Source organism: Montipora foliosa, chromosome 12, assembly GCF_036669935.1.
Source record: "Montipora foliosa isolate CH-2021 chromosome 12, ASM3666993v2, whole genome shotgun sequence".
Lineage (NCBI taxonomy): Eukaryota > Metazoa > Cnidaria > Anthozoa > Scleractinia > Acroporidae > Montipora > Montipora foliosa.
This window is the reverse complement of record NC_090880.1, coordinates 24056097-24078596: the sequence shown is the minus strand read 5'-3', so window position 1 is coordinate 24078596 and position 22500 is coordinate 24056097. Positions and strand designations below refer to the sequence as shown.

Here is a 22500-nt window from a genome sequence, read left to right as displayed (position 1 = left end):
TGAACCGAAGTTGAATCGATGTTGAATGAATTTAAATCCGTTTAAACTTTGCTTCAACAACCATTCAACATTTTTTTTGTTTTGACGAATGTTGAATGAAGTTGAAATCGTTTGCCCCCCTCCCCTCCCCCCTTTCAACATTGTTGGGTATGCGCGTGCGCACTAATCGCTCTCTCAATGACGTATCCATGTCTGTATCCATAGTAACAATCGCGGCTGCATCCTGGGACTGAATACCGGGCGTCTGGTAAAGATTTGTTGAGTCAAATGTTGATGATGTGTTGAAACCGTCTGTCCAACCCAGCAGTCAACATCGTTCAACAAAATCGAACGTATACTGAAGCAAATGTGAAAGCCGTTTGCCTGGGCCTCTAGAGGCTTTTACATTGCACAAATTATCACAAAGTTCTGTGAGCAACCATGCCGGTTGATTTACAAGTCATTTGCTTCCACCTAAGGCATCACGCCTTTTGTAGGGCGTCTGTGTTTAAACGTTTATTTCATTCATTTACGTCAACTGAATTTAATTTTCAACAGATGTTATTGAGCGATTTAATCGAAAGCAAATAGACAAACACATACTTGTCCTTGGGATCCAAATTCGAATACAAGCCATCCATAAGATTTAGCAGACATTCACAGTACGATGGGGCTGCCTCAAGCTCGTCACTCGGTTCATCGCTTTCTGATGCGCTGTATTCCTGATAAAGCCAGGACATCAGCAAATCATAACGAGCGCGGATGTCCTCTTGTATGAAGTCAAGAAGGACTGAAAAGAGGCAGGAGAAATAAGAAAGAGATGAGTGTGATGAGATGATTAGTTTCCTCCGCTGGGTTAACTAATCTCAGTGCCAAAGTCATGCCTTTGGCCAACAATATTCAACGGAGACCGCGTCCTTCTATTGAGAAACATAGTAAAGAGCGAACTCGAAATCTTCGAAATCGCTCAAAATACCACTTCTGAGGCAAAAGCACGAAAGTTCACCGCACGTAAGGTAATACAACGTTTATTTAGCAATGGTCCATGCACAGATTTGTCGATATATCGCTACAGAAGAAGCAAACGATGAATACAATGCATTTATTATAAAATTACAAACCGTTACACAAACAGATTGGGTATCAGGGGAAGCAGTTGCAAGCTAAAATACACGAGTTAAGACAGAGACGAAAGGAACCTGTAAACCGGGTCTTTGATGCTCGGAAGTCCACAGTAAGAAATATAGTGCACAGCAACATGGGGAAGATTTGTGGAATCTCCTGTTTATTTATATTTCCTAGTGCAGGTGAAAATTCTAACCATACTAAGCGTTTAGAAACTGAAAGGACGGGTATTTTGAAGAAAGAAACACAACTCGGAATAGCCTGGATACGACCTTTCATTTACGTACCATTTCTCAAATCTCCTCCCAGCTGTGTGACAAGGCCAACGAGAAGGTTGATACGCTCCTGAAAATATCAAATAAAATAAGCATACAGACAGGAAATCCACCGGAAATGCACTACAAAACGGTAAGAATGGTCAAACACATTAAAAACCAGGTTTTTTCGAACGCGAATTGTCAACAATAATTATTTGTTGCACTATCTACACCATGAAATGTATTTGCCACATAAAATTGTCACATAGAAAACTGCTTTAGTGCGGAGATCACCTTCTAATTTGTTCGTGTCTAAAGGCTTTTTTTAAAATTGCGTTAACACACTCCCCAGTCTGTATATGCATGTTGCCTGTGCTTGCGTAGCTAATAAAGACAACGCTGAATTGATAATTCATTAAAGCACGTCCATATTTTAATTAACCATACCTGGATGACACCACTCCGAGCTGCACTGCCTAAAAAATTAAACAACAAAGGTGCAACTATACATATGATGAAAGAAGGCATGCCGGAATGGAGATACGAGGTTTAGGGCTCCAAGTTGTGGAGTGTGGGTTAAGTTTACATTTTGGCTAAACCTTCCGCAGAAAGCTCGAATCGCCTAAATTTTACAGGACGCGAGAATGCATCTCAATGATCTAACACCCTCCTTACTCATTCTGTGGAAAACATGAGCTCCTCTTGACTGAGGAAGGGGTCCCACAAGATAGGTGGTTGATCCGGCATCCTGTACTCACCCCCGCCAAAAATGTCCTTTTTTCTTTTTTATGCAAAGAAGGGAGGTGAATGAACGAAGGCTACCGTCTTAACATCACAAAAGCAAATATATGAGAATGAGCACGTATTTAAACAGCTGCTCGAGTTCAATAAAAAGAATAAAAAGTGTATTGCACACAGAAATTATGTTACATGAACTCAGTGAACAACGAAAGCGTTGATAACTCCAACTTCCCTCTTATTATCACCTACACCCTATACCATATTGTAGTTGAACGGGGTGGGGGGGGGGGGGGGGTAATTAAGAGATTTAAGATCATTCACAAGAAATAAAAAGGTCATTTTCGAGTTCACATTCAATCCCCTTTTCAAACTGAATCCGAGTTCAAAACCTTGATCTGCACTTCAACAAAGCAGTAACGGCCTTTCGCGTCCACCCCACCGACTCCCCCCCCTAAAACACTTCTCCAGTCACGTGCTTTGGTTTGCTTAAAACGACAAGGGAACTTGCCGCACTGTTGTTTGTTCTCGCAAAAATTTTGTTTTTAAAGCGAAGAGCCTATTTCAAAACTGAGGTAACCACGTCTACCCCGGTGCATGGGAATGGTCATGACCATGATATAAAGACCCTCCCAAATATAATCTTTTTGTTATTGCGCATTTTTCTTTGCTAGAGCGGTTTTTACTTGAGTGTCGAAAGTAATTGGTGAATTACTTTGATTTTGCATTACTTCACTCAGTGCCTAATTCAAAGTTCTCGCACCACTTTTCAACCAATCACAAGTGAAACCAAAACCAATCGCGGCTCGCACGTGCACATTTCCCCGCGCTTTGTGTCGGCTACGTGTAATTAGTTCGAGTTTTGAGTGGTTTACTGGATTGTCTCCGTCCTTTTTGATTGGCCAAAATAATAGGCCATTTCCGAGTTCATGTCTGCCTTCTCTTCAAAGCGAGTCTAACTGCGAAGTTTTTGTGATGGTAATTAGTTCTACTTTACATATGAATAAAAACTAGTTTTCATAACAAAAACTTCGCACTTAGACTCGCCTTGAAGAGGAGGCAGATATGAACTCGGAAATGGCCTATTACTTTGGTTTTGATATTACGACACTCATTTGAAAACCGCTCTATTGCTCATTTTTCTTTGCTAATGCACTATGATAAGAGACCTTACCGGCGGATTGTAGAGCTTATTATTACAATTTCATTTACGAACAATACAGTCCAACAAACTCACTTTCAGCTTTTAGTATTCTATTCACTGCTGTAGTCATCACTTTTTGTCGCTCTTCGGGGTTCAGGATCCTTGTCACGTCAGAGAGCTTGAACGGTTTAATTTTCCGCATGCGCTAAGGAGGGGATATATTGCAGGTGATAAATCGGTGAAGTGGGTTAGGTCATGACTCCATGTCCGGCAATATCTGGGCATTAATAACTTTTAGGAGCTTTTAATTTAAAACTTCAATGGTGATGACAATGCATGACAGTAATGAAGATGACGATGACGATTGTAATTGTGCTGATAGACAAGCATCTCGTACGGGAACTTGAGTGACGAAGTAAACGCAAAAGCTTAAAGTGTAAATGACAGTTTTTCTTTAATTACTCGATCGAAACATCAGGCTTTTCTGAGATAAAATCAATTAAAAAAATTCCATACTGATTTTCCTTCGATCCGTGTCCTTTAGCCTTTTAAAAATCTGAATTTTCGCTTGCGGCGGGTACAAAACCGCGCTAGTAAGGAGATTCTTTATGGGTTAAACACCCTCGCTCAGATTTAGTTCCTGTAAAATCTCTCAACGTCCAAAGAAAATGAAACGAACAGGAGGTAAAAGAGAAATGTAAACTTTGGTCTTCATGATTCACAAAGGATCAAAAAGAATGGCCAAAAGAATAACAAGGCGAGGGGAAAGAACTTTGCAAAACGGTTTCGGAATAAACAAACTGACAGTAGATAAACTCTTTCCTTCCACCAAGGCAACATAATGATGGGCTCTGTCTCTGTGTCCTTGCTTTCAATGTTGTTACCTACCAGTTGTGGGACGGCAGGTTCTTTGGGAACGAATGGAGTCTGCGGAAAAGGAAGAAAAGGGAAAAATTTAGCATCGCGTTGAAGGCAAACGGCAAATGTCGGGCTGAAATTTGCGTTTGGCCAGATCTAATACAAACGTGTTTGATTTGGGATAATCGTCTTCCTGTTGGCTACAGATGGCGAGCAACGTTTCAAAAGAGAGAAACAAGTTCGAAGGAGAAAATGTTCATGCTTTTGCGACAAGCAGCAGCATACGAGTTTGCTCACAAAAGGCATTATGCTATTTACAAATTTACTCCAAAAGGTAAAAAAAACTTGTTAGCCTTTTAGCTTTGATAACGAGCCAGTTATTAGACATCAAAGGCTAATAAATTCCTGGCTGGCAAGGGCGCTAATGATCCCATACCTTTTCTGTAAAATTTGGAATTTTCAAAGCATCATTGCTCAGAAATTATTCCGTATATCACGTTCAGATTTTCGGAGATAGCTCATTATGCAATGCGCTTTCAATGTTCACCACTTCATTCTCGGCTGACTGATTAGAAAACGTTAGCGTTATGCTAATGAGGCAAAAAATGTAAACAAATATTCCCCTATTGACCCACTAGGTAACGACTATCCAATCATTCATACCTTCCTTAAATCCAAAGCCCTTTTCTCTTTCGTCAGATCAAAATGCCCACCTATAAGATGACAAAGAAAAAGTTGAACGAGCTCGATATTTTGAGAACAGGTTTCACATATTTTTAGTTGACCTCGTTCCTAAGAGCGCAGTTAAATCATACCTCGCAATGTTACATCGCCGCTTCGTTTTAAATGAAAACAGATGTAAAATGGTTGCCATGTTGTTTTTGCAAAGTCACGTGCCAACATAATATATGCGAGACAGCTGCACGTGCGTTCACGTACCGTTTGATTTTGCGCACAATCAACATTTAAAGGCTCACATTTTCCCAAAAGTCATTACGGTCGTTTGTTGTTGTTTTCAAATGACAGCTTGTCCAAATGTGTGATCTGATTGGCTGAGTGCACTCAGGCGAGTCACGCGAGAAACAGTATGTCCGCTATTTGGATAATTTCGTGTTACTACACGAAATTCAGTCATGGTGTCCAATAGGGAGCTTAAGCATGCGCGTGTTTGAGACGCGGACGGCAACCGGATTTGTGCTGTTTTCCTTTTTAACTTGTCTTCACACAAACCACATTTACATTGTCAAGTATCTTTTCTCCATTAGAGATGATTAGTATAACAATCTGGGAGACACCACTGTCCTAGCGAGCAAGTAAGTACACGCGCGCACGAGTTAGAACGCTGGAAGTGTGCTCGCTCACGAAATGTTTGGTTATGCGCACGTGTTTAAGTTTGATTATGTTTGATTATGCGCAAGTGTTTAAGTAAAGAAATTTTTTCGACACCTTTGAAACAATCTGTTTCACCCGTTTGCTCATGACATTTGGTTTAATAAAGAAGTGTTGTCTGTCTCACTTGAATTTTTCCTATTTTCCACACCAAATTTAGTATTTTCTCAATACCTAACATCCTCTTCAGTGCGGTATCCTCCTCTGGTTGGTTCTGACCATATGAAAACTAGAGGGACAATGAAAAACGCTGTAATTAATAAAACTCTTTCAAAAGACACCTCTTTACTGTAACCAGCCCCACTTTTGCGTAATATTCCGCCAAGCGTAGAGCGCAAACACTTGGCAAGTGAAACCTGGCATCGCGATCAGGAAGTGCGAGCGATTAGGCAACAAATGAACGGTTGCTGCGCAAGCCATGAAGCATCGCCTTCATTGATCTTCCAAATATTGTTAACCCTGAAATCCAGAGAATTGTTAGAACCGTGTACAGCCAGGGTGAGACTAGGGCTGTTACGAACGTTTTCACAGTGTCGGAATAACCGTCCAGTATGCCAATTATTAGTGTTGCTGTCAACATTGCAAGGGCCTTCAGGCACAATGTGACTGTGATCATTGAGCGATTTTCGGTGGACCACAGAAAGTTGTCCTTCGAGTGCTTCCGGTTGCCTTGCTACACTGGTTTTCACTAGCGAACTAGCGCAAAAAAGCAAAAGAAAAGGAAAATTTTTTATCCTTGTGCTTGCGCATGTGTTTATGCTTGCGTCCAGGACGTTTTCACGGAGAAATGAGAGCTGTTATGCTTGCGCATGTGCTTGCGTCGCTAATGAAAACGAAAGAATGGTCCCGAAATCTCGCGCCATTTCTAAACCAATCAAAATCAAAAGCGAAAACCAAGATTAGTTGTCACTGGCCTGCCGACATTTTCCCGCGCTAGCTGCAGAAAATGCGCCGCGTCGAGTCCTGATTGGTTTATTTGATTGTCTGTGTAAGTCGTGATTGGTCAAAGTAATCACCTCGGTTAAGGGTGTGCACAACCTCGTGAGACTCACCATTTGGTTTTCGTCCGCACCGGCTTCATTGTTCCCCCAAGAACCCGCTCCGCCAATCACAGGGATCGACATAATCTCTGCTTCCTTCAGTCTTGGGTCGTTTGCAGCCTGAAAATCATCCACACGACACAATAAATGGTCACGAGACGTGGGATGGCACGTTGCTGTTTGCCGTTCATTTTGGAGATGGTGAAAAAGTGTCACCAACCGCTAAAGCGGGCATGTTGTGAAGCATGAAACAAGGGGCTTTTTTAATATGAAATTTATGAAAAACAAGTCACCATGATGTCAAATTAAGCCGTAAAAATGTTAATGCAGAAGAGAGGAATTATATTACAGCACAATTGCATCTTACAATAAAAGGGAAGCCCGCTTTTTGATGGCTAATCAAGTAAGTAACCTCACATGTGAAAGACAAAAATAACATCTTCACTGCACGAGGTGAAGATATGGTTTTTTCAATTAAATTAAACCTAGTGCAGTATTTCATCAGTATCTATATACCGAATAAAACATGACTTTGTTCAGTAAGCATTCGCAAACGGCCCTTCTTATATAATAGCCGCTGAGTGTTGGTCTGGCTAAGGTTCAAGACCACGTACTGCCCGCTGAACAGTATAGCGCCTCATCCCTTTTGGCTAAACAAGTTAACCAGTCGGACGAAATCTTGACTAAAACCTTAAAACCACCGAATGGTACAATAATCATACCTTTCTCAAAGCTTCCATCCTCTCGTAGCCTTTTCCAACCTTTGCGGCGTTCATTTGCGTGGCCAGCAGACGGGCAAGATGCACCACTTGCGCTTGGCCTCCTGCCGCAGCGATGGGCGTGTACGTATCGTGGAAGTGCGATGGCAAGCTGTCGGGAAGAGCTAACATGCTGACTAACACCAGATCTGTTACCGTGTCCTTATTTAACCTCGGGATGATGTCCTGTGCTGTCATTTCCACAGCATCTGATGTCGACATAGTTTCTACTTCTTCAGTCTGAAATACAAAAAAAATTGAACTCCTATTTCAAGGCCAAACCCAGTTATCGATAACTGTCCTACTCCTTCAAAAAACAAAGATAACAATAACTTTATTTATTTATTTAGAACGGTTTTCAATTGAGTGTCGTAAAACAAAATACCAAAGTAATTACTTCGACCAATCACAGCAGGTAAAAACAACGCAATGATCCAATTAAAATTCGTAGCAATTCCATGTAACTTGCTCAAAGCGCGGGAAAAATCGCGCGTGCAAGTCGCGATTGGTTTTGGTTTTCCTTTTCATTGGTTGATAAACTGGCGCGAGATTTTCAAACCAATCAACAAGCGTAGCAATTTCAATCACGTAATTACTTTCGACAGTCATTTGAAAACTGCTCTATTTATTTATTTATTGCTTATAGAGCCGAGAACAACTCCCCTACGGAACACGCGGCCGGTTTTGGATTACAGGGGATAACGTCTGCCACTCATGTCCAGCAACGCTCAAAATGCACTCCCAGGACCGGAGTTCAGGGGACAATTTGTGTCGTTAATTATCAGTCTTCCCAGACGCAAGTGATGTTGAAGCTTGGGAAAAGCGCAAGGGGACACTTTATGTGGCTTATAAAATCGTCGTGAATCCAATTACGTGCCTTTCTGCCAACCAAGTCTCTCCCTCAATTGAAGGATTATTCTTCATTGTCACTTTCTTCCAAATGAAGTATTATCGTTCATTTTGGACACTGAAAGCTTGATAGGGATCATGGGAAATGAACATATTTCTTTTAAAAGCGGAACCCTAATGTCTGGACTCGCAGGACTCGAACCTGGGAACGTATAATTAATAATCCCTTCACTTAACCACTAGACTACCACATCACTAACTGCGAGGATATCATTTTTAATTAATGTCAATAATTTTTTCTTCCAAAAGTGCCGCTGTAAACGTGTATTAACACCCGCGAAGAAGCAAGCTTACACAGTGAAAAATGTCAGTTACCAAACTTCAAGAGAAAGCTAACCATTTTAAAATCAAGCTTTACACTTAACCATTATTCAGCAATGATTATATATATATACTAATTAGTTTTGGTAAATAATCGGCACATTTTCTAGTCAGTTGATCTTTAGTGGTTAAGTGGATAAAAACAGTTCCTTCAAAGTGGGTGTTCCGGGTTCAAATCCCGTCCAGGGGCTGCTTTTACTTTTTTTCTTTTTATTTGCTACCACAAGTCCTGGGACAGAGTGGTCAAAACGGAGGATAATACTTCATTTAAGGCAAAGTGACAATGAAGAATAATTCTTCATTTGAGGAAGAGATCGTGTTGCTTTCTGCACATATCTTAGCCTGCACCCAGTCTCTTCCGTTGAAAATGGCGCGCGATCTCGAAATATAGGGGCTTGGTTCTAGTTTCTAAACTACTAACCAAGCCCCTATATTTCGTATACAAAAATTTGGTTTTATCAACGGAGTTGATAATGTAAATTGGCCACCGTACAGAGATTCTAAAAGCTGACGTTTCGAGCGTTAGCCCTTCGTCAGAGCGAATCGAAAAATCAACTCAACTCCGTTTTTGTGGACTATTTCCCCACCGACGCAGCAGCACAGTTTCTTTAGAAACTAACCCCTTCTTCCCTATATTTCGACCGCGCGCCATTTCAACGGAAGAGCCTGCTTGCTGGCTACACGTATCTGGGAAAATAGGGGTACCCAGAAAAACTTCTCAGGGCAGTTAAAGAACCAAAAAACTCAACTCACATCTTGGAATCCAGTCCGTAACAATTCGTCAACCCTTTCCCCTGTACTTACATCAATTTTTGGCTTTTTCGCTGAAGCTATGGCTTCTGGTTCAGCCCTTTGAGGAAAAGATAAAGAAGACCATGTTAACTCGATTGTTATCATGAGCATTTTACTTGTGCATGTACAGTGCACGAGGAAAATCAATGGCCGAGGTTAACGCAACGAAAAGACTGCGTTAAAAATCTTCGAGACATCCTGATTCTCTTGTTTTATTTGACTGGATTGATAAATAGTGAACAAACAATGAATACGAGATCTAATATTCAACACCAACCTCCTTTTCTCTGCACTTGGTTTTGGCATATTCCTTTGTAGCTATGAACGGGATGAAAATTTGAAAAGTTATTTTTGAAAAGCTTGTCTAAACGGAATCTGCTTTAAGCTTAAAACGTTGATGAGCGAAGAAACGCTTTTCTGCTTAGTTAGGCCTTTAAAGCAGATACAGTATTGGTACGTTATATTGTTTTTGGTGAGACTTAAAAGTGGTCAAAAATTCCGTTAAACAACATAAAAAACTTTATTTTTTTCCTCGTGTTTGGAAAACAAGGGTGTCTTGTCCAGACAACGATGTACAACATTTTTTATATGCACATGTAGGTATGCCAAGCGTACTCCTTCGTTTGATCTGGAGTTTGTTAAGCCAATATTCCAACTGTGAAGGTGGCTCGGAATCCGCTCCAGATAATTTTTTCAAACTTTGCAGAGAGTTTTATCTCAATCTGTTAATCACTTTGCAGCAATAAAAGCATTTAAAGACCAAATGGAGGATGTCTTAAGATGCCTCTTTTGTTACGTCACATCGACGTGTGCATCTTGCTAAGAAATTGTTGGTGAACATTTCACATGGTACCACATGCTATGTGAAACAGTTGGGTAGATTTGACCCTTCTAAACAGTATAGTTTGTTGAATGTATTGAAACTGGTTTGGGCCCCCTTAAATACTTTCTGAACGGGGTTTTGCCATTTGTTGATAGTTACACAACTGACGGTCGTAAAATTCAAAAGATTACAGTGCATTTTATCTTAAAACTAACCTCAGCTTGGGAAGCCCCAAGATCTGTGAGGAGGGTTGTTATTTGTGGAAGAAACTCAACTAAAATAAAAGTAAAGATAAAGGCAGACATAACGAGGAATTTTCATTGAACATAAAAGCACAGCTACGTTGTAGAGGAGATAGTGAATTAATTCAGGCGTAGAGAATGCATGAAGATAGTTATTATTTAATTATCATGAAGGACTCTTGTATGTTATGGTTCAAAATTTTTCTTGGTTTAAAATTTTTCAAACCAGGTCAATTTTGATTTTTCTTTGTCCAATATCCATTATCATAATCTGAAATAAAAGAAAATCAAAATTGAACTGGTTTAAAAAAATGTTGAACCGGGAAAAAATTTGAACCATGCGACACATACTTGGAAAAAAGAGCATTGCTCCTACCAAGGGTTGAACTGTATGACCTTTGCATTCACAGCTGGATGCCATAGAGCACAAGTCTCCTATAGCTCAGTTGTAAAGGGTCCAAACCAATAACTGGACAGTCATCGGTTTGACCCCTGCAGAGAAACACTTAGACTTGTTCTGAGCAAGCATACTGGAGTCGTCGATGATAAGTACATGAAGATCTCTTCATCATGCAAAGTGTACCTGTTGCAGGTTAAATATGATTTAGGTCAATTTGTTTTAACCTAGGATACTAGAACAGTGTTCCCAACAAGTTGTCTTTTAAATTTTATGGTGAGGTTTACTGTCATGTGTAAAGGGGTACATTGGCTGATTATGAGAGCAAAATAATCTAACATAGGAATTATGGACCTTCTCGAGAGAATTCTAGTCATGATACCTGATGAAGGATGTTTCAGCAGACTCATGAGATGAAGCTAAAAGCAGATAAAAAAGGCATTGTACAATTATTGATACAAAATCGTACATGATTTGAATCCTGGAGTAAAATCATGATCAAGTGAAGTGCCATCATCCGGGTAAGGGAGTGTTTTGGCTTTTGACAATGACTGACGTTTCAACAACCTGAGAAGAAGTCATCTTCAGAGCCAAGTGATTTGTGTAACATCAGTAGATGGTATAAACATTGTGGCCTTTGATGTGATTGCTTATACCATCTACCGATGTTACACAAATCATGACTCTGAAGATGACTTCTCAAAACTACACTCGTCCAGATGATTTTGCTTCACTTAAGTATGATAAATGACACAATCATTCATGTAACAGCTTTGGGAATGAACAATTAACTTTAAAAGATTTACCATCAATTCGCTTAAAAAAATCACCTAATGATTTGAAATGAGCCTTGCTCAGTGTTTTCCTTTTATTTGTACGGATGTGCTTAATTTTCAAAAGAAAGAGCAAGAATTGTCAAGTCATTTTGTTATTCATATTATTTTGACCTATGATTGTCCAAGAAACAAAAAATATTATTATTGGTGCAAACAATGGACAAGACTGTGTTACGTTTTTGTTTTTGTCTGAGGCCATTGGCAGAAGGTCAGGGAAAGGAAAAATAAACTTAATTGGGGAATACTACCGGTACTTAGTGTTTATAAAAGGGAAAGCATATGTTTTAGAATCTAATTTGAATTTCTGCCAACTTAACATTGCTTTTCTTTCTTACTAAAAATAATTATTATTACAGGCACATCTTACCTTGAGATTCTTTCGCACACTGCTAACTTGGGATTTGCTCAATGAAGTGGGAAGGTTAGCTGCAAATTAAGCCATGAAGAACTCTCTTAAAACATTTGTACACGTACATCAAACTCTAAAGACTGTGAAAGGGAACAGTAAGCTGGAGAATCCGCCTTCCTGGAACCAACACAAGTTCCTTCCACTTCATTTTTCTCCCAACTCTCATTTTCTGAACATTGCATCTGTTCTCATGTTTTCAATTCCAAATTCACAGCATCTGGAAAATTTAGTTGGTGAAATGGCTACAAAAGTGTGGCCCAGTGGTTAGGAAGCTTTCCTTGAGATCCATCCTGGGTTCAAGAGCCGCTCCGACCACTGGGTGAATTTGATCCCCGGAGTGGCTGGTTCAACATCCTTGCATGACCTTGTAAAGAACCAACTGGTTTGCCTCCAGCCAGTTGGGACTTTTAACAGTTGTTGTTCTGTTCTGTTGTTTCGTTGATTGGGTTTCAATGACTCTGAAAAGCCCTTATGCGGGGCGGCCAACTAAGCGTGTATGCATCTCAGTCAGTACTGAGCAGAAAGCTTAGATAATGGTGGTGCGAACAAAATTAATTATTTTATTTGCAGCTTATAATATTATTAACCTCCAAAAACTTAATATTATTATTGTGGCACTCACCATGCAGAGATTCAAAAGCCTGGACAACTATTGACATGAAGGCTGGTCTCTGACGTGCAATGGCTGACAGAGACCCAAGGGCTGCCATCAGGTTAACACTAAGGAAAGTTAACGATAATGTTACAATAATGTCATTAATAAGAACTGTACTTACATGTAAGGGAAAGGTGCATTGAACACTAAAATGCATTCCGTGTTATGATGAATTGCAGTCTTTTGAAACTTCAACACTCATTTTCTGAAATAAAATCTCTTATCAAGCCAAGCCATGCCCAACTTATTCAAAAAACTGTAAATCAAATAAAGTCAAAGGTTGATTTTTGAAAAGAGGGGAAAACTGGAACTTTATCTAGATGATCTTTAATCTTTTACTACAAAGCTTTCAATAACATATTCTTACGTGATTTTCAGAAAAGTCCCATTAAAGAGACATGTACACAGTACCACAGCCAGAGATGATTTCGAACAACGGGAGGAAAACCAATTTACACGTGGAAAAACCCTTGAATCAGGACGTGGTGGACTGAAACTCAGCCCAAATACAACTGCAGAAGTTGGAGGGACAAGGAGCAGCGGATGACAATCAAGCCTGTCTGACTCACCACAGCACACAGCAAGGGTATTCTCAGATGGTCACCCATAAGGATAGTACCCAGTCAAGGGCTTAACGGTGGTGAACAAATGGTGACCAGTGTTTTCCTTATATAGGCAAGTCATACACTAACTTTAATTGTTTGGGTTAATCAGTACAGAGGACACTAACTTTAAGCAGTACTGAGGAAAACCTGGAGAGAGACATTTACATGCAACTACGTCAAATGCTGGACCATTGTGCTCACCAGTAAGGGCAAGTTTAGGGGAGAAAGTATTATTATAACCCTTTCATTCCCCGAATCAGCCCCCATTGCAAATTAAATATGGAGTTACAGTAAATTGTAGAGTAAATCTGGAAGTGCCATTCTTAGAAGGAAATCAGTTAAAGGGGAGGTAGGTAGATGTCGTTAAATATTATTTTCAGCCTTGAACTGACCACTCAGTATTGGGGAGTAGGTACGGTAACGCTTGTGCTTCCCACCTCTGGGACCCAGGATCGCATCCTAAGTTCGTATGAGTTTCAGTCAATCTCAACCTTACTCAGAGGGTTTTTCTCCAGGTACCAGTACTCCAGTTTTCCTCCCTCAGCCTCAGCAAAATCGACTCCCAGTCTATTCCATGTGGCTGTGGTGCTGTGCTCCGAGGTCATACATGGGTCATGCTCAGGGGCACAGCTTCTTCTGTCTGACCTCATTGAGCTGCGCCCTTAGCAATTCAGTCTCTTACTGCGAGACAGGGCGATTAGCAGGTCAGATCTTTCTTTCATCTTTCTTTCTTTCATATTATTGAATTGTCTGGCATTAGACAGAGTAAAACCTGGATTTGTCACTGTTCAGAGGGAATAGATTAAAGGAATCATACAATCACATAGCTTTTAAGTGGATGTACTACTATTAAAAATAATTATCCAGCGTAAGAGTAAAATCTGTAAGCATCAAACTTACAAGGGAAAGGGTTTACAACTCCATGTTAATACATACATGTATTAATCTCAATGGTTTATTTACTAACCTAGAGATGGTGGGGGAGGCAATGAGAGTCAGCAGAGTTTCAAGCATCGATCCTCCCTCTTCCCGCAGCTCTGTCATTTTGACCAATGGATGATTTCTAGGAACAATCTCCAATGAGATGTCTGCTTCACCTTTTTTAAGTGACTCAGAATCCTTTATTTCGTAAAACAAAAAGTAAAATAAATTGTAAAATATTTGAAGCTTGAAGCCTGTGAACTTATTTGATACCAGTGCAGTTTCACTTTAAACAAACCATCTACAGTACATGGGAAACAAGGAAGGAGGAGAGTCATCGTATGCTATAAAAACAGGACTAACCATTCTGAAAATGTCTGTTGGTTCAAAAACTACAAGGTAACATAAACCTTTTCACTCCCAAGAGCACTACTCATAGATTTAATTACAAATTAAAGAGGATGCTTTTGAGAGTGAAAAGGTACATGCACTACCCGTGAGTTAACTCCCTGAATCTCATTATGCATGTAATATGAAGCATGCAATTTTGATATCCCACACAAAGTGTCTAAGAATTTTGCTATTTCCAACGACAAGGTTTTTTAATTAGGAACAATGCATCTTTTTTGGTAATGTGATGAAAGAGACCTGCATTGCAGAATTTTGACCTTTAATTTTTATCCAAAGACTGTTTACTTTGAGTGTAAGTATTGGATTCCAAGGTCTGACAATACTTGCATTCAAAACTCACCAACTGGACCTCAGAGGCTTGGATCTAGGGATCGATTCAGCTCTCTTAAGATTTGAAAGTTAGTAAGGGCGGACCATAGACCATATACATAATTATTAATGGCGGCTAACTGATTATTCCTTTGTCTTTATGCTAATCATTTTCACTAGCCTCGTTAGCATGAACAAAATTCAAAAGAAATTTTGTTCCAAGGTGAGGCTATTGAGGATAATTAGCACAAAGACAAAAGACAAAAAATTATTTCTTGGCCGCTATTAATTTTATGAATACGGCCTATTAAATACTTTAGGAAAATTCCAGTTAAAATAAATGAGTGTCTTTTTGAAATCAAGGCTTGAAACTTAGGTCACCTAGTGTTTAGTGAATACAGTTTTGAAATCCAAAGAAAAAAATATTTTTATTTTTTGATCTTAGTACCACTAAAGAGAAGAGCAAGCAGATACTTTGTGATGTTTATCTAATTGCCATGCATTTAATTAAGAGCCTTTCTGAACAAATTTCTGGAAACTTCACTTGAAAGTTTAAAAAAACAACTTCCAAATCCCAAGGCAATCACTACTAATTTACCTGAGATTTCAGAGACTGCACCAAGACCAACATCTCTATGAATTTTATTGCATGTGTTCTTATCCTGAAAAAGTTCAATTCAATTTTAGAATCATTCATGATACACATTTTAGTCTATAAATTTAACCCTTCTCATCGTGACTCTTATCAAAAACAACCATGGATGAGTCAGGGCTTTTTGTAAGTACTTACCCATCATTATCAGACTCCAACATATCTATAATCTGTTCTTTGATTTGAATCAGAAGCTGTAAACAAGACAAGAGAAAGACAAAGAACTGATTAATATATAATGATTTAGCCAAGCCTAAAAGCGGAGCTCCCATATTAGTTATTCTTAAATTAAGTGAACATGGCGTGATCCTGCGATCCAATTGAAAACCAGTACCTGGTCAGTGGTCAACTTAAAAAAAAAAAAACATCTGACCCCGATGAGCTTTAAACTTGAGCCTGCGATATGGTAACATGAGGGGTTAGAAGATATCTTGTTTTGACAGGTGTCAATCCATGTTACATTGTTGAATAAAATCTTGATCTCCGCTGGCTGTTGAAATATTACCAACCACATTAGCAATTTGGGTTGGCTCACAAATATATGTTTTACTCCTAGTCTTTCTAAAAATTATTTGCTCATGGCAACTTTGTTGCAGGGTAAAATACATGCTGTCTCACCTCCCACAAGTGTTCCAGGTCTTCTGATATGGCTTTTTGCTTGCAAATGTGCTAAAGAAAAAACATTTTCTGTACTTGCTTCATATTTTTGTTTGAGGAAACTAACACTTCCAATACACAAATTTTTAATTTCAACTGTGGACAAGAAGGTCATGCGAGTACACATAGTTCACGGCTTGCTCCCGATTCCAACATTTCCACAACACAAAAATTGTCAATACAACAGGCAATAACTCAGAACCGGAAAACATGAAGTGTGCAACTGATGAGTCATGGATACACACAGGAGTTCGCTAACCACAAAAAGCTAGAAAGTCAGAGAGTGTGATCCATGCTTCTTGAATGGAAAGCCCCTCGGGGCATCCCATCCATGTCACAATGGTCGCACACACCTTTACCATTTCACATATACATGTAACATGATTTAAACAGAGAGGACCCTTATAAAAAAACATGAGACTAAGTTCTGTTGTATTTCAGCTGTTGATGGCATTGTGCACCCACAGGCAATTGGCAAATGCATATTTGACCAATCAGGGTGTGTTTCTTGAGATTGAATTAACTTACATGACATGCACTGCACGTGTACTGAACATTTATTTCACGACATGTACTGCAACTTAAAACATGAGCGGCAAGGTTGCGTGAAACTTAAATACTCAAGGGGAAGCTGAGAGTTTTTAAAATCTTATTTCGTAAATCCTTAGCTAAAAGTAAGGCTGTAAATACATTTACACATTTTTTTTTACTCTTTACTAACCTGCAAAGCAAACTTATACAGCTGTGTAACACTAAGCATGACTCGCTTCTGAACAGCAACATTTTCATCATTTAGCATAAATGCCAGGGTATTTTGCACCTTGCTCAATAGCTCAATATCTTTTTTGCTGTAAACGTTGAACAAATTGAGATCAACTGGGGTACATTGTACTGTAGGTAGATAAAGGGTAGAGTCTGCTCACAAGCCAAGGGGCCCATTAGGCCGGAGCTTATCCCCGTTTCTGTAGCATGAAGTGACTTGGAGTATTTCTACTCCCCCCTGGATGGGATGCTAGTCCAACGTAGGGCTATCCCTAGCATTAAATTCGCCAGTATCCATTTATACACCTGGGTGGAGAGAGGCACCATGAGAGGAAAGAGTGTCTTGCCCAAGAACACATCAGACACTAAAATTTTTGTCTGTGATGGATTGGTAGAATAAACTGATTTGCTGATAGGATTTGGTTTAGTTATCAGAATGCACACTGGACACCACGATGCTGATAACAACTTTTAGATGTCTTTATTTGGATTCTTATTTTGTTTTACTTAATTTGGTCTAAATCATGTGAATGGGTACAATAGAATGGCAACTAAAAAGGTAAACTGATCTGATCCTCTGTTTTATCTCAACAACAAACTGTATTAATTTTAAGGCGTCAACTTTTCATTGTCCTTAGTTCCAAGGTCACTTGCTTGATCTTCACTAAGGCTTGTAATGTTCCTTTAAAATGAAATACCCTTTTATTCCAAGAACTATCACTTTCTCCCTGCACTGTGCATGTAATAATGAACTGGCTTTTGATATTCTCAGACTCATACCAGCAAAACTTCATCATTCACTTGTGTTTTGTCAGGAAATAAAATTTCTTATAAAATCACCTGCAGCCTTTGTGTGTGTGTTGTGGTTAAAACGTTTTCCTTCTTCAAAATGTTTTAAACCAGTTTAATTTTGGTTCTACTTTGTTTCAGATGATGATAATGAATATCAGGCAAAAAACAAAAAAAAAAATCAAAATTGAACTGATTTGGACAATATTATTCTTAAACCAAGAAAAAATTTTAACCACAACAAGTACTGTACATGTACATCCAGGCTCTCTCCAGTGTAAGAACCAAGGGCTAATAAGACATTGGATGAGAAAGTTTGAGTAGCGAACCAAGTGAATGAATTTTTAAGATTTTGTGTGTAATTGATCAGAAGTAGGGGTCTCAGTAGCTCTCAAGAATATTACATGTACATCTCCTTCATTATTAAATACAATTTTCATTATTTCCTTGTTTGAAAATCTGTTTTCATAATGTATTTTTGGTCCCATCTGAAAGTGGCAAAACCAAACCCCTCACTTTAAGGTTTAATTACCATGCTTCCTCTATAAATCCAACCACAAATCGGCGAACATCAGCTGATCTGTCCTGCTGAAATACTAGAATTTCCTGTATGCAAAGAGTACAGTTACGTACATCAGTGGTAAATGAAGATTATAAAAACACGGGGAAGAACACAGCTTGTTCCTGCAGCCACTTTTCAAGGCTGCCTGCTATTGTTGGCATTTGATAAAACATCTTTAATGTCCTTTAATATTTTGTCTATTTTGCTCTTGTGATACTGTAAATACTACCTTGAAAATTTAATAAGAAATGGAAGACACATGTAAGTAATAAGCAATTCTGGTAGTGTAAGTTAAACAATTAAATTTTATTGGGTACACAGGGTTTATTCTAGAAATTGGCCAATGAGGGTCCAGTGGACCCCCTTCTGTAATTTTAGGGGGCCTTTTTTCAAGAAAGGGGGTCCCCGAAAAGGTATTTGAAATCATTTGTACAGACTCTTCCGTAAGAAAACGAATGTTTGTTGAAATTACAGATTTGCAAGTGCTGAACGTGAGATTAAAATGTCTCTAATGCTGTAACGTAAATGGAACGCTTTTTTGCGTTAAATTTTCTCAACATTTTCATTTGCAAAGTAAGTTTATAGAGCGGTCAAATCAGAGTAGTTGTCAGTGATGTTTTCAAATAAATATTACTCCTTATTCTTGGGTTTTTTGTGAGATCACCCATTTTCGATTGTCTTGGTTTGGTTAATATCAATTTTTTTTGTGTTCTACTACAAGTAAAATGTATTTTGTTTGGTTTGGTTAATTAATTAATGAAGCGTTCAACTGGCTCTGAATTTTGTTGAAACAGCTGGAAATGAAAATAATTGTTAGTGTCTGTTTGTTCTTGCAGCCATGCTTTTTCTAACTGGTCATGTATAGCATCTGCTACTTGAGAAGTCTGGTGATGATGAACTCGAAGTTTCTACACGTACATTGCAATCATTCATTGTACATTGGATGACACTCACCGCTATATTGTTGGAGATTTTGTTTCATTATTAGGTCTCACATACTGTACATTGCATTGTTCATGTAAGCATGAGTTTTTAAAAGCTGTTCATAAAATTTAAGCTTTCTTGTGCTTGATCAAATGTCAAAAATAAATAATACATAATACAATTAACTAATTCAAAGAAAAAATAAAAGAGATGTACAGTAAGCCACTTACATCCAAGAAATTATCAAGTAGTGTAGGATCTTTATTAAGTATGAACTCTTGCACCTAATAGGAAAAACATTAAAAATAATAATTGCTTAATTAAAGTACACCTTGCTGTTACTTGTAGGCTCAGTTATCAGTATTCGTGAGGAGTTAAGGTAAACTGGGGTGAATACCACTAACCCCTCACGTAGGTTTTGGCTGCACTTGACCCTGACCTTGTTGGACTTACGTAACTTTGACTATTAACATTGTAACAGAAAATACTTCACAGTCTTACCCACAATTTTAGCACTTTAATATAATGAACATTGTTTCTACCAAATTTGACACATGATTGATCTTTTTCTGGTATTTGTTGACAGGAATTTCTTCAGTCAATACAGTTTTTCCATAGATCTTTGCAATACAACAAGACTGTGACCAGAACATTGAACAGCTTAGTAACCAGGCATAAGATCGGATGTGAAGATGGAATGCTTGATACCAGAAGCAACCTTTTTCGAATGTTCCCGCAGATAAACCGCACCCCTGATTTCCTGCGATGATTTTTGGAAAAAGGTGAGGCTTACATGTATCTGTAGGTGTTTACAGTACGTACTTAAGCCACTGTATCTCTGTACAGTATGAAGTCCAGAAAGCATATAAATTTGTCAAGTATAGTAGTAGTAAAGTTACCTCAGATTTGTGCAAGAATGTTAGGTCCCTCACAATCTCATAGTAACTGAATTATAATTATGGTAAAGAACACCGTGTATTTTTGCAGGCCATGTAATAATTACAGCCTGCTAAATCAAGCAATCACCATGCATTAGGATTCTCTCCCATAACTGTAGAAAGTATTGAAGCCATACCTGTTTCAAGCAGTTCAGTTTGTTGTCTTTTTCAAGTTGGGCTTGATTCAATAAATCAATGACCTACGTAAAAAAAAAAGGAGACATAAACAAAGTTTCAAATTAATGCATACTACAGTGTACATGTATCCTTAATTAAAGGAAGCAAAAAAGAATGTCAGGAATAATGAGTCCCTGGAAACAATCTGATCTAGTTCAGTGCCCAACCAACAGCGGTTACTATAACTGCTGTACCTGACCAGTTGATATCCACCGATATTCATAAGCTCCATTTTTTCTGGGTTGCAAAACGACGCTTGTAGCAACTATTGGTCACTTGTAAGTTAGTCTTCCCTATCAAAATTATCTTGTTGTTTGTTTTGATTTTATTATCATACATGGAAATTTATTACTTCTACATAACATAATTACCTCATTGTTATATATAATAATAATAATTATTATTATTATTATCATCAACATCATCATCATCATTATTATTATTCATTTGTTCAGTATTTTTTGTGGTTTGTCATTTAAAGTTAACTTGAAAGTTGAAAAAAAAAAAAGCAAAAATCATACCAGGGCTACACCTGCACCACAAGCAATAATAATATTATTCACACACATGGGAGAACATAATTTTGCAGAACACATAAATGACTGAGGACAGAAGTGAGACTGTTTATGACCATGTCTTGATACAAACTGCTTTGCTTTGTTATGCAAAGGCAAGCTAGTTTCCATGACAATGGCATAATTTATATACATGACAAAAGAAGTGAGGTGTGCATGTTTTGCTACCATTCAGAGGCCAGGTCACTAAGCAAACAAATGTGAATGGTCTATTGACAGCTGAGTCAGAGAATCCATATGCCAATAAGTAACAGGGTATTTTGCCGAAAAAGCAGTGCTATCTACTATTATTCTAAAATAATTATGGCCATCCAACAAATAAGTCAATCACCATCAAAAGCTTACAAGGCTTAGCAAAAGATGATTAAAAATTAATAGTTAATTCTTGTATTGCACAATATCAGAACTTGTTCACGGCTACCGCTCATGAGAAGCCTTGATGATAGTATTAAACTCATACATTGGAACTGTGAACATGCAACCATTGTACGTACAGCTCAGTAAGCAGCTGGGGAGCTCAAGGAATCTAAAAATAACTAGAATACAGGACTGAACTGGACAAAAATCTATGACTGTGAAATTACGATGCACTTTTGTCCACCACTGACGTATCGAGCCATCTGGAAGCTGGTCAAAAGCGAGTTCATATTACATTTTTATTGCAGAAAAGGGAAGATACAATGTAATTATCAACACCGATAACCGTTCACTTAGAATAAAGAAAGTATTACGTTCTTCTGTTAGAACTACTAACCTTCTCAGACGTGGAGTCTTCAGCAGAATTCTCTCCTGATGCTGCAAGACTGTCGACATCTTCATTATTAAAGAATTGTGAAGCGACCGACAGGCGAACACGAGTCCGACCTTCGGCCGCCATCTTGGAACGTGTGAGCCCTTTCATCAAGTGGCCCGCGGAGAGAGTACAAGCGCTATATACGTCGTGTAGTGGACGTGTAGTGAACATCTGTTGTCAGCAATAACGAACAGAATGGCGGAATATTGTTTCTTTATTGGCCGGGAAATTCATTACATTAGATGACACGATGGGTCTTCTTACCATTTTAAAGAAAATGAAGCAAAAGGAAAAGGAGATGAGGATTTTAATGTTGTATCCTTTAAATTTTTTAACTGCCATTTCTAGACGTCTCAAAACGGTAAATTATGGAGATGGATAAAAGTTGAGAATGTTGCTGAAAGTGCCAAAATCTTAACAAATGTCCAGACGTTTCGGGACTGTGCCCTTCATCAGTGGAATTTTCGTATATGTTTGGTACTTTCAGCAACATTCTCAACTTTTATTTTCTTATTGTAGTAACAAGTGCCACGCAGCATACGAAGTTTTTAACTTCTTTCATTTTATAATTATGGAGGTGGTACATCTAAAATCAGCTGTTGATTTTTTTCCTTGACGATACAATCAGAGGGCTTGATAACGCTGGTAAAACAACAATTTTAAAGAAGTTTAATGGCGAAGATATCAACACAATAGAACCTACATTAGGATTCAATATTAAAACTCTGGAACACAGAGAGTAAGTGAAATGCA

At 38.5% G+C, this 22500-nt stretch overlaps 2 protein-coding genes across 3 annotated transcripts in view; one reads left to right on the top strand and one right to left on the bottom strand.

The window, feature by feature from the left end:
* Nucleotides 1–22500, bottom strand: part of LOC137979256 (symplekin-like) — a 203657-nt gene that overhangs the window by 20943 nt on the left and 160214 nt on the right. Inside the window, exons 1-24 of one of the 2 annotated variants that reach the window (XM_068826474.1) lie at nt 21709–21865; nt 20340–20402; nt 19495–19548; nt 18311–18384; nt 16949–17075; nt 16189–16239; nt 15709–15764; nt 15517–15580; nt 14245–14396; nt 12640–12737; nt 11976–12034; nt 11155–11191; nt 10349–10407; nt 9588–9628; nt 9323–9368; nt 7253–7528; nt 6543–6650; nt 5665–5719; nt 4765–4814; nt 4132–4170; nt 3337–3448; nt 1809–1837; nt 1392–1449; nt 583–769 (exon numbers count right to left, since the gene is read on the bottom strand). In XM_068826474.1, the coding sequence (XP_068682575.1) occupies nt 583–769; nt 1392–1449; nt 1809–1837; nt 3337–3448; nt 4132–4170; nt 4765–4814; nt 5665–5719; nt 6543–6650; nt 7253–7528; nt 9323–9368; nt 9588–9628; nt 10349–10407; nt 11155–11191; nt 11976–12034; nt 12640–12737; nt 14245–14396; nt 15517–15580; nt 15709–15764; nt 16189–16239; nt 16949–17075; nt 18311–18384; nt 19495–19548; nt 20340–20402; nt 21709–21855 (2042 nt within the window). In that variant the 5' untranslated portion in view covers nt 21856–21865. Of the gene's footprint in view, nt 1–582; nt 770–1391; nt 1450–1808; nt 1838–3336; nt 3449–4131; nt 4171–4764; nt 4815–5664; nt 5720–6542; nt 6651–7252; nt 7529–9322; nt 9369–9587; nt 9629–10348; nt 10408–11154; nt 11192–11975; nt 12035–12639; nt 12738–14244; nt 14397–15516; nt 15581–15708; nt 15765–16188; nt 16240–16948; nt 17076–18310; nt 18385–19494; nt 19549–20339; nt 20403–21708; nt 21866–22500 lie in introns of those variants that run through there. The other variant, XM_068826475.1, reaches the window with a different exon arrangement.
* The window catches only part of LOC137979260 (ADP-ribosylation factor-like protein 2), a 17673-nt gene continuing 17076 nt past the window's right edge, over nt 21904–22500 (top strand). Inside the window, exons 1-2 of the mRNA XM_068826482.1 lie at nt 21904–22062; nt 22376–22486. Of these exons, the coding sequence (XP_068682583.1) occupies nt 21998–22062; nt 22376–22486 (176 nt within the window). The 5' untranslated portion in view covers nt 21904–21997. The remainder of the gene's footprint in view (nt 22063–22375; nt 22487–22500) is intronic.